General features: G+C 40.2%; 1 protein-coding gene across 4 annotated transcripts in view; it reads right to left on the bottom strand.

Moving 5' to 3' along the window:
• LOC141782757 (protein TANC1-like) overlaps window positions 1–12942 on the bottom strand; it is a 119335-nt gene that overhangs the window by 103302 nt on the left and 3091 nt on the right. For all 4 annotated transcript variants that reach the window (XM_074659446.1, XM_074659448.1, XM_074659443.1 and 1 more), the window contains exon 2: window positions 1174–1270. In XM_074659446.1, coding sequence (XP_074515547.1) covers window positions 1174–1234 — 61 coding nt within the window. In that variant the 5' untranslated portion in view covers window positions 1235–1270. The remainder of the gene's footprint in view (window positions 1–1173; window positions 1271–12942) is intronic.

A 12942-nucleotide genomic window follows, 5' to 3' on the forward strand; every position in this document is an offset into this window, starting at 1 on the left:
CAATTACAGAGACAAGGAGCGCCACGCTCGCTGTGAGTGTGTGTGTGCTTGAAAGAGAGACAGAGAGACAGAGAGGGGACGAGAAGGTGGACTGCACTCAGTGTTTCGTTAAGGCATTAATAATAATTTGAATGTCAACGTAATGAATGAAGCTTCAAACTATTCGGTAGGCTACAGCCCTGCAAGCCACACAACACTATACTGATTTTGACAAATGTGGTAATCAGACCGAACCAGCCTATTACTTTATTTTTTAGACTGCTTCTTCATTTAACTTATTTTCAAGTTATGTCAAATGTAGGCTATTATATGGCTATTTAAAACATATGTCCGGTAGTTGTTCTATATGGCCGGAATTCTGGAAAATGATTGGCCATATTGGCCGTCAAAAAAAGTTTAGCGTAAACCCTGTTGTGGGCCTGTTGTACCCAATTGCAGTGCAAAGCTAAAACAAAATGGCCAATAACTTTTTTCAGATATGTACTGTGCCAAATACTTTATTAAAGTTTCATTTGAGTTATGGTCACGGTGCTTATATCGCGTTATAAACGAAGCACTGGAGGGATTTTCTGTTTAAGCTGTACACCACCACCATTTAGTCACGCTACGTGCGTATAAGCTATTGGCTTCAGTTATATGACAATGTTTTTTTTGTTGTGTTTAGAGTAAACAACTAACCCAGAATATATTACTTTATTCCTTATGTGTGAACATCTTATCCAGCTCTTACTGTGGGTATTTAAACATGAGTCAGTCACTTAGAAACCACACAGCTCTTCAAAGAAAACGTTTCACAGACAGAAGAGGTAAGACTAAATTATTGGCCATCAGGCAAATTGCTGCGAATGATGGTTTAGATGACAGTATGTTTGCCAAGTGCACACTCAAGATTTAACATGGCTTTTATACTTTCATCTCAGCTTTCTCTTCAGTTTATTTTAGCTTTATCTAACTCCCTTCAGCCTTCACATTCTGATTCTTTACTAAGAAGGGTGTCCATGACATTATATAAAGTCTCCATATTCCAGAAATTAATTTATAAACACTGCAAGTAAGATAATCCGAAGTGTAAATCTACCTCTGAATTAGAGTTTGTGTCTAAGCCTTTGGAGGTATGTGGTATTTGTTCCATGAAACCTAGCTTGCTGTTTTCCCTCCTGATCTTCCACATACCTGAATCCTTCTTGCTCCCCTTGCCTCCGTCTCTGTTCTTCTTCAGCACTGCCTTGAACATGGCGGCAAGATTCCTGAAAGCCTCTCTGCAGGGCCTCTGGGAGAAAAGAAAACAAAAGAAAAGTCAGTCACTCACAGCCACGACAAGACAACAGAAATGCATCTATTGTCACTTGTGCAAAATCATGGAAATTATCCAGCAATACAAACAGGTCTATTTCTATTCATAGAGGTCAATTCCTCTATTCACCTACCAATAAGAAAACAATTCAAACATCTTCATATGCAAGTATTTTTTACCCAGAGCTAACCAAATGATACAAAATGTGCCCTCGAAAACCTGACAGCAATGGAAAAACAGTGTATATCCGCATTTCATAGTGCTTAGCTGGCACCCGCCTGGGAGTTTTCCCACAGCACTCCCAATCCTGCAGGTCATCAGTGGAGGGGCGCATGGAAAGAATGCTCTAATATTTAAACAGAAAAGGACAAGTTCTGCTATCTTGTTATGCAGGAAAACACTCTGTCGAATGCCCTGAATTCCTCATGTAATTGATGCTATGTGGCTGAACTTGTAGGTGTTTCGACTGCTTTCCGTGGTTGTTCCCAAGCTGGTGTGCATTTTGAATCCTTAGAGTTAAGCGGTATAACATGAACTCAAGGTCCAGCCTGGATGTGCTTGTTTACCTTGGAATTATTTATAGTCTTATGTAGTTGTACAATGGTAAAACATCCTTAACTAAACACAGTAGCAGTTAAAACAGTTAATTGTGTGGGATTTTTGGTTTCCAACCCTCTAAACACATTATGGGTTGCTACCCTACTGTATTAATAGCAGCAGAGCAATCTTTCCGATGAAAAGAATGGTTTCAACCAAATAAGGGTATGCCTTCTGCAAACAAAACACACAGTCCTTCACTGAGTTCTCAACCCCAGGAGCCAGGCTTTAAATATCTAGGTCCTCTTACTGCTGCTGGCAGGGAGGCTATCGATCCTCCCTTTTTCATCCTTGATGGTGTCAGATGAAACATTGTGAGGCAGAGCCTCTACTGAATCTGTTATGGGAGGTGGAGGTGTAGAGGGCAAATCCCTAATGAGCCGCTGCACCTCAACGCAGCCTTGACTGCTTAAAAAATTTACTTTTCATGAGGTTTCACTCCACCGAGCCAAACTCTAAATCAAGATTATGAATGCAGCTTCAAGGCAGCACATGATTACTGCACTGTTGTTTCATTCTAAAATAACTGGGGAAAATACACATAAAGCAAGCCCATCACACTCTCCAACCCCATTTGACCCCACACCTTCTTGGAACTGATCCATGTGGTTATTTTCAATTTTCAAATAATATAACATAAATGCCCTTCAATCAGTCTGTACTGAAAACTGATTTCATTCAAAGCTGCCAAACAATGATTCAATATTCCACCCATAACATCCACCCGGAGAGGCTTCGTAATGCAATTCTACGTCTGGCAGATTCAATCCATCACCCTCTCTCTGGAGATGAATTAATAGTGCTGGTTTCTTCAGTGGAATAACTGGTTTAATTGGGAAAAAATATACCAAACTCAGGAAGGCCGGGTGCTTTTTTGTAACCATGACCTTGCCTTCTTTTCTCTTAAATAAAATACCTCCAAAAAGTCAAGTCCCTTCCCTAGTAACACCTGAACTTGACATGTAAGGTTTTCATAAAGAAGATGATACCAAAGTGTCTGCTCAGTTGTTTTAAGTCACCTGATTGCACTTGAAATTTGGGCCCAAATCAACCCATACTGATGGTAGACAGTTGGAAATATCTCATCTGTGTGCAAAGTTTCCCTGTAATTTGCTACTACTGTTAATTTGCGACTACGGTTAACTTGTGACCACGGTCACCTGAGGCCGCCCAGCAATCTGTGCAGTTGAACTGCTCAGAACTCATCCTTTTCTTTGTGTCTGCTGCAGTTCAAAACCATTTCCTCTAGCCCTTGTTCTTGTCAAGAAAGACATTCCTCACTGACTGATCCAGTTTCAATCCTGTCTCTCCGTCATATGAGCTAGGTGAAAATGTATGATAAACAAAGCTTTATTGCAAAGAATTGATGATTTTTAGTAATTGAGTTACTCAAGTTTCTCGAGGAATCGTTTCAGCCCTAAACACAACTAATACTAAGTCAATATAATGTTAATGTATAACTGTAGCATTTGTCCGCCATTTCCGTAGCTTCCTCTTGGATGCATGCTTACTATCTGGCACTTGGTCGCTACGTTTTTATAGGAGCTAGACGCACAGAATCATCCTGAACACAGCACAATAAGAAATACATGCAGAGGGCAGGTTCTCTGCAGATAGAGACACCGCCATCAGTGATGATTGAGAGGGTCTACACATAGTTTTTTAGGAAAAGCCTACTCATTCTGCCTTTAAGTAAACTAAAAATATGTGGACAACAACCAATCAAATGACAGGTTGTAGCAGTAGTAGGATATTCAGTATTGGGAAACTCTGAATAAGGCTTAAAAAAATTAAACATGTTTTTTTTAAAAGAAAGAAATGTTTTGTGATATAACCTAAATCATCATGTAAGTCTGGTATATTTTAAGTCTATTTTGATTGAAATATTGATGTAATAACATGGAGCTCAGATGGCAGGATCAAGTACAGAGCAGCACTCCTGGAACTGGATCAGTATAATGCTCAAGAATGCACAGGTGTCTGAACAAAGAAAATGACAGCAAGGTAAAACGCCAGGTGTGATGCAGTAAGAAACAGATCTGAGGACTGTGTCTGTCTATCTGTATGTATGCAGAATAGTGTAGTTCAGTATAGTATGGCCTAAATTGGCCTAGTCAGTGGAACTACTGTGTGGGAGCAGGCTGCTCATCTCCACAGTAACAATAAACATCACCCAGGTTAACCCAGAAGGAAATGAGAAACGCCCTCTTGAAACTCCAACAGCCAACATGACAAATTCCTTCCATCCCCCCTCCCCCATCACAGCCACCAGACACACACAGTCAGACACCACGTCTTCAGCCATCATCTACAGTCATCACTTTTTATCCTGAGGTGTGCTTCCGTTAGCCCTTTTTATCCAAGGTGAGGGGAATGAAGCCCTGAAGATTACTTGAATGAAAGCTAAGTTAGATGTCTGATGACAGCGTCGTCAATAATACTGATTTATCAATGACATAGTGATCATATATATACATATATTGTAAACAAACATGTCTTTTGGTTCCTGGGAGCCACAACATAGAGCCAGCGCTACATATTATAACAGTGTGAATATTTTCCCCACAAGACATTGACACTTTCTTGCCAATTGGAAAGACAACTATCACACTAGGTCGCAATGCCACAGATGGTCAGGGATCAAGATTATGTTATTATAGAACTGACACCAACAATGTCTGGTAGAGGTGCAACAACAACATTTCTTTCAGAAGTGAACCAAGTATTAGGGAGACAGTACAATTAGTAATATGTTACAGGCTCTTTGCACAAATTAAACCTAAAATATAACCAATATTTACAGGTATAAGAGCATGGGGTTTTGCAGGCGTTGCTTTCTAAATAGGCAAAGAGACCAGCATTCAAACCATATATAAGATATAATTGTCTTACATGTAAGGATCCTCTGTTGCAACTAATCAAGCCGATTTGGGGCCCGATTCCTCCCAACAATTGTCATGCCCCGATTTTTTTGATGGTTCTAAAGATCATCTTTCCAGATATTTTTGTGGTGTGAGGTATGTTGAGTGTTTTTTACATCCCCCAATCGGCTCGGAAGTCCATCCTGGACGCATATCCTGTTGTGTCTGGGAAACCATGAGGACAGCCAATGACACGGTCACGTGGGAAAGAACGATGGCCAATTGAAAACCAAGCTGACTGAAGCGGAAGGACGACCACCGCCGTCATGGCGGCCGTGGCTAATGCATGAGCTAATGCAAAACGCAAAGCATTAAGTTGTAGTAAGGTGGACCTCAGAAATAGAGGACTAACTTGTTCATTTGTGGCAACAACACAAGTGTTTATTTAACATGTCTCCATGACTTTATCTATCCATTTGTGAATTTTCAGTAGTGCAAAAAGTAACATTGCTAATTCTTCCTGCTTGTCGTCTGCCATGTTTGTTTACAGCAAAGTCACGTTTGATCGCGAGATATTTGCGAGATTTCTGGGTTTTTTTTAGTCGGGACTCTTGTTGTTCATGAATGGAATCTGTTAGTGTGTGCTGTGCTGTTTTGGCTAAATCGTTGCTCTCCACACACTGTAGGAACAAAACTGTTAAATCTAACAATGTTAATGCCAGCCTTAAGCTAGCAAGCTGGTGTTTGTTTTTGATGCAACATAGTCAATACGATGCTGCTGACATTTTACAAACATTAATTAAACTTACATGACAGTGGGTATCAGTTACGTCTAATTGCACGCTAAGAAATCCTCAACATAACACTGTAACATGATGCATTCTTACCCTGCAGAGACAAGCCATTTTGGTCTGCGTATCTTCATCAAGGCTTCAGTATTCATGAATACATTATTTGAAACAGGCATGAGGACAATATGTGTTGATGTTGCCGATAAGCCTTAGGCTGTTTTTATTGGAGGTAGATGTGAGGAAATGTGGATCCTACAATAGCAAAGGCACCACAGTCAACATCAAATGCAAGCTAGGCTTAAGCTGTGGTGGGGATATAACTGTGACCTTTGTAAGAAAGTCTCCTCAGAGAGGAGTCATGGACTGCATGGTATGCAGCAAGACGGTTATCAAGATTCCTCAGGCCCTCAAAGTCAGGTCCATCCCAGTGCTTTTAAGCTGTGTTTGGATATCAGCCTCAAAGCATGGCCTCTTAGAGGGGGCCTCTCAATATTAAAACAGAGCAGTGAAAGTCCCACAGTGGCTCACAGGGCTTTGTGGACACACACAGGCTGAATGGACGAAATAGACTCTCAACATTCACATTTGTTCTGCGCAGGACACCCCAAGAGCAAGAAGAAGCCCCACAGAAACAGCTCAGTATAGTAATCATGGTACTGCCTCTCTGTTTATGTCAAGACAACCTAGTCATCAAAAGTCCTTAACAGGCTTCAAAATGCCCCAAGCAACTGAAGGAACATAGAGTAAAGACCTTATCAGTGTATTTGGGCGATTAAGGATGCTTCCCCACAGCCAGCATTTTAAACTAGGCATATGTCAGCTCTATGACCTTCACATGTGGACCGTCTGTTACCTTGAAACGCCTCGAGGCAACAATAAAAAGTCTCCCGCCTATTTTACAATGAAGAGACGGCTTCCTTTCACAGAAGAGAAATTGGAAACCAGGGTGGTTAAGGGGTGCCTCGGGTTATCAACATGTATGTTTTTCAGGTCATTCCTGACTTGATAGAGTTCAAATCCATACAGGTAGTGAGGAAGAGGAGATCCTCACCTGCACAATGCTGACGTGACATGTGGTTAATGGGGCCATGTAGCTATACCGCAGTCATCTGAGAAGACAGCTATATATAGAACGGAAATAGGATTGTTTGACCCCATTGCCTCTGGCAGGGAAGCATTTCACACACAGTTAGGTGAGTTAGAACCTGCTTTGTCCTCTGTTAGTGGCACACAACAAAGAGAGCATCGTTAAGCTCAGATCAACTTCACCGCTCTTCCAGGATCGCAGCAAACAGCTACTTTCCACCCTGTGCGTTCATCTCTCGCCTGTTGAAACGCCCTGCCAGCTCTCTTCATCAACTGATTCTACATGAATGATCGCTCTCAGATTTCCTCACTGTTGTCATAGCAACATGGAAACGGCTGACCCTCAAGTTGGTTTATCAAACACTGCCTCAAAGTGATCAGATATTTTTAAAAATGCTCCCGTGAACTCCATAATTATCTTATTCTTTTGTTGTCCATTCATGGAGCGCAGGAAACAGGCCCGGCCTGGACGGTGAGTTCAAGTGGTCCAAAAACAATGGGAAGTTAGCTAACAAACCCTTGAAGGAGGAAGTGTGGGGAGTAGGTAGGGAGGACAACGCTGTCTCAGTGTCGGCCATTGTAAGCAAAGGTTGTTATTCACACTCGCATGAGTGGAAGGGAAATAACAAAAGAACAGACATTTCTATGTAGCTAGTCTACCGGTTTGAAGTGCTTCCAGCACAGCCCCCCACCTCAGACCCTGTGAGAAGCAGGTCTTCATCTGACAGTGAGCAGAAAAGGGAAATCTCTTGGAATGCCAATAGCTAACCTTAAAGAGTAAAGACAATGTTTAACTTGTCAATCTAATACTACACCGAGCTTGTATCATTTGACAGGCCGACGGTTAAAACCCATTAACAGATCATGCAGGCATGTCTACTTGCTAAACATTTCAGTAACATTTTACTCTGTTAAGTCCGGTCAAGTCAATTTTATTTGTACAGCTCAATATCACAAATCACAAATTTGCCTCAGTGGGCTTTACAATCCGTACGGGATACGACACCCTCTGTCCTTTACAGTATGACTCTCTCATCGGATGAGGAAAAACTCCCCAAAAAAATCCTTTTAAAAAGGGGAAAGAGGGTTATTTTTGACTTTACTCAAAAAGCTTTTAAGTACTTTCAACTTAAACATGAGGTAGACAAAATGGCCCAGCTAGTACAACAGTATTAAACTTAAAAAAGGAGGTAACTTCATAAGAACTACAAATACCCTACTACAAAGTTGTAGCATATCTAACTGAATGCCAGGTATCGGTCCAAAACCTCTGCATTGATGTGAGCAGTGTGCTATCAACTTGCAAAAATAGGTCACCAATTCAGCTTTTTTGTATATACATAAATATGTATGTTGACGGCCAAAATTGCACAAAAATATGCATTTAAAACTGTATTTTAAAATCGAATGAAGGCAGTCAGTAGAGTGTGCGCCAGCATCATTGTTTCACAGCAATTGTAAGCAATAAAAGACAAACAGCACCTTGATGCTTGAGTTTTCAAATAATAGAAGACGGATAACAGAGCTCCAAGGAGGACAAATAATCAGTGCCGAATTGTCAAATATCTTGAAAACACATGCCACACACAAACACCAGTTACATAACACTTTAGTATGTAAACCAACCAGCGCTCTGTGGTTTTCATTTGCATGAAAAGCTTGAATAATCTGAATGAATGCTGCACAAACATAATAGCAGCCTCAAGGCTTGTGCTTGACCTTTCCTCAACATTCAGCAATGCAAAACTCCATCCAAAGCCACCGGGACAAATAGAAAATGTTCAAATGATAAAATACACCAAAATCACACTTCAGGATAGTCTCTAACGAATTATTGTGACAAAAAACGGATTTACTAAAAACAGCGTATGCCGAAAAAGTCGACTAGGCTGCTGCGGAAGTAAATAAGATATCTGTCAATTAATCGGCTATCAGCTTTTTCCTGCTCCTAATTATCGTTATTATCGGTCAACCTATACTGTGTTAAAAAAAAAAAAAAAAAAGCATCACAACTCTACACTAAGCATGACCTTTGGTAGTATTCATAAACATAATCATGTAGTTTGAGTCTGAGAAAATATAAGAAATTTCAGAGAAGAATTCTTCAAAACTTAATGATGACAAAACAGGCCAATATTCACTTTAAGACCCCTGTGATTATTTACCTTTACCTGGTGGGAAATAATAATGTCCCATTACAGACAGGCTGATTCATAATTCTAGCTTGGGGCAAAGCCAGGTAGTTTCTTATTGAGGAGGACTAGCCACATGGCTCAGCGTGAAACTAAAAAGGATAACAAGTCTGACCTACTCATTAGACGGCCGTGGGAAAAGCACTGTCATTTTGGGAAGACTGATTCGCCCTTTGAGGCCACTTGTCCTTGATCTTTTTCTAATATGACTGATGAATAATAAATCCAGACACAGGCCTACATGCTGGCTCAGCAGTGACTGTGTCTCTTTATCCCAGCAGTGTTGCTCTAGAAGTGTCGAGGCATGTTTTAGAGGGCTATCATTGCTCTGAACTCACAGTTTCCCCCCAGGCCGTGGAAACTGACTACACCTGAAACTAAAGCTTTGGGATAAGACAAGACGTTGATTGCACATTCTCACCAGATTAAAATGAAATCAAAGTCAGCCATAGACTTACATATAACCTACATTAATTAAGCTTGACAGATCAGAGTGTAAAGGATTTATGAATGACTTAACGGTGCAGTGGGTCTCCCTGCTAATCTTTCACAAACCAGTTTCCCCACTCTGAGCCTTTCCTTTTTCTCTCAAATTTGTTGGAAGTCTTTCCACAACAATTACACACTCTTTACATCACGCCAACAACCCGCCCCTTCTCTGAAATCATCAGCCAGCACTAACAGCATGCCGAGTAACAACAATCATCTCATCAGAGTTATAGCCATTAACTCCTGCTATCACTGCTGATTAAACTTTAGCACTATTACTGATTTGCCATAGCAATCAAGTGTTAATGAACATCTGGAGTAAAAAATAAATAAAGCTGTACCATTATTGCTTACACTCAATTCGACATTTGCCTCCCAGGAAGCCTGTTGTTTGATTAAGGGTAAAACATTAACAGCAGTGTTTAAAGTCTACAGGAAGTTCCTGCAAACCCGCAGAGAGGTTGTCCTCGTGCTAAGATTTGTCGGTCAGAGGGTCATATATAGTGAGCCGACTTAAAATGAAACACTATGCCTAGTAAGCCAGGATCATTAGTCAGTGCACATTCAACAGGGCTTCAGACCAAGAAGGACTTTGCAGATAAGAAGCCATACCCACTTGTCAATTTTGGAGTGCAGGTTTATTCTTAGCCCATCTCACTTAAGCTATACTGAGTGAACTACTTATAATATCATTTAGTGTCTAAAAAAACTGTTTCACAGCAAAGGAAGCAATGTGGGTTATCGGTTTGTATGCCATAACTGAATAGGGGAGGACAACTAGCCTTGCACATAAATATACATACTCCATACAGGTACTGTTGTCACATGAGTCAAGCTTCTATTTAGTCTTTTGTGTGCACTGACTTTTACAGACGCAAACAAACAAATCCAAATGAGATTAGTTTAAACAATTTATTGTTATGACAGGAATATATCAGACACTTTTTACACTTGGTTCCAACGTCCACACTTAAAGATTCACAGACTTTGACTGGCTGTCCCACTGTGAAATTGTAAATTGCTTCTTGTTCAAAGGGAGGAGCCCACCATGCAGAAGTGTTGTGGTATTAAAATAGTAAGGACAGTGTAATTTTGGAATGAATAATAATAATAAAAAAAACATCAACAAAATATAGAAGAAGTTGAAATCTTGAATACGTTAGTATCCAAAACTACTAGTTTGTCTTACGCTGCCATTATGGTGACTTATAAATACAACTACTACTGTACAACTACTTATGAAATATGAGCCTCACAGTCTACTTGCATCCATCCAGGTATGTTATTTCAAAAAGTGCTGTCCCATTCATACAGCGATTGAAGACAATACACTCTCCTCCTGCACTTGCTTATCAGAGAAGTCATGTTATTAAAGGGCGGATCCGTCAGCTTTCTGTTTCGTTGTGACGTGGGTTACCAAAGTAAGCTAAACAAGGTGATCAATAAGGTTATGAAAAATGCAACTACCACTGCAATCGATCAATTAGTTTGGCGTGGCGTCCACAGCAGTACATTGCTTAGCTTCCGTGCCGGTACACTTGTCCCCAAACTCAGAGCATGCCGACTGCCATCTAAGTTACTGTATGTAACGCTAATACACTGAGTACAAGATTATATACTGTACATTTAGCAGCGTCATCATGCAGAAACCTACGTCAAGTCACGTGGGAAAACGTTTTTAGAAGGGCTTGGGAAAATAGCATTTTGATGCTAAAACATACATACTTTGACCAAAATTGTAATGTTCGGATTGGAATACATAAGGAACTCCACTGGGAAGCTACAGAATGATGTAAAAATCTTTAAAAAAAAGAAAGAAAAGGACCTTTTGTGTAGCAGCTAGAACTGCATTAGCTGTCAAAGGTCAAATAATCGTGACACATTGGAAAGAACACTAATTCTGCTTTTTCATTTTGTCAATGTCAACAAAACTGATCACAAAATTCCTTCTTTGCAAGTACCTTGTCACAAATACTGAATTTCACACTTTGGTATGTCTGAGGTGCTCTGCATCTCTACACCTCTGTCTCTCTCTCTCTATCTGTCTGTCTCTGGGGCTTTCAAAAAGGCTTGACAAAAATGTAAATCAGTAACAGCTGTTACTAAGCAGCACTTCCAAACACACACACGTGCTTTAGATACACACATGCAAGCATGAGCGCACATGCACAGACCTTAGAAACGCATACACACGCTTGCTCACCTGGACTTCCAACTACTACAGACAATGTTATGTTAGGATAAATGAATATGTAATTCAGCAGAATGTGTCATAGTAGGACCCTTGCCAACACCATCATTGAAAGGCAACTCAATATGCATGGCTGTCATTCTGTAATGTTTTAATAGATGACCTGAGGGGAAATTTAATGGTAAGGGAAGGCATTTTGATACAGAACTTGTCATGAGCCTTCATGAAACTTGAGCTGATGCAATTACAAAATGCTGCTTTGCCAGTGGGCATGTATATGATCCTTCATGCCATTGCTGAGAATGCAACATCTAGGTATTTCAGAACTTTGGGACTTATATATGATGTCCATGACATGAGTCTTCTTCTAGAAGACCAATAAAGAGTAATAAGAAAAAGGAGTATTATCATACTTTTGCAGTGTTAGCCCTGTTATATGATCACTTCAGCTACCTCTCTGCAGGAGATTGTGTCGCCCCCACAGCATGGCATTAAACACAAAACTGTGCATAACAACCTCAGCTTTGTTCAAGATCCAGGAGCTCAGGGGGTAACTGCTTCTTTTCTCTTCTAATATTACACCGTTATTTCACAACATGCCCCAAAACCACCTCAATGAATTTGACATGTGAAAATGATACATAAATGCCACTTACAGTACACATTACGAAGATCACTTACATATAGATAACATAGGAGGTTGCTTCCTTGGGAGCTCTCATGACAAGCTGATGGATTATAGTACTTTAGCTTTCAAATTCAAGCTAAAATCCCACATCTACTATCACAAAGCCCAAGACCTACCAGAGTTTTGAATGACAGCTTTCATACCAGCCCATAAACGAACCAAACCAAACCAAACAGGAGTTTGAACCGTACCATTAGAGCTGCAACTATTAATCGATTAGTTGCGAACTATTAAGTGAGTCATTTTTTTAAGAAGAAAAAAAAGTAAAAATTCTCTGATTACAGCTTCTTAAATGTGAATATTTTCTGGTTTCTTTACTCTTCTATGACAGTAAGCTGAATATCTTTGAGTTGTGGACAAAACAAGACATTTGAGGACATCATCTTGGATTTTGGGAAACACCGATCGACATTTTTCACCAATTTCTGACATTTTATAGACCAAACAACTACTCGAGAATATAATCAACAGATTAATCGACAGTGAAAATAAGTATTAGTTGTAGCCGTATGTACCATATAAGTTAGGTTTGAGAGCATTCTAGGAGTGTTAGGACATGGTGCTTCTATTTGTGGTCAGTTTTCGTTGGTATCAAGTGTCCTGAAATCCCAAATCCTCAGAATCCCACACCACAACATTCAGGATTCATTCAAAGCCAATCGTGGTTAAACAGCATGCTGACTAAAGGGGTCCTGAACCCAACTGAACTCTAAAAATCTGGCTTTCCTATTGGAATGAGTAGCCCCTTTCAAA

Source organism: Sebastes fasciatus, chromosome 14, assembly GCF_043250625.1.
Source record: "Sebastes fasciatus isolate fSebFas1 chromosome 14, fSebFas1.pri, whole genome shotgun sequence".
Taxonomy (NCBI): domain Eukaryota; kingdom Metazoa; phylum Chordata; class Actinopteri; order Perciformes; family Sebastidae; genus Sebastes; species Sebastes fasciatus.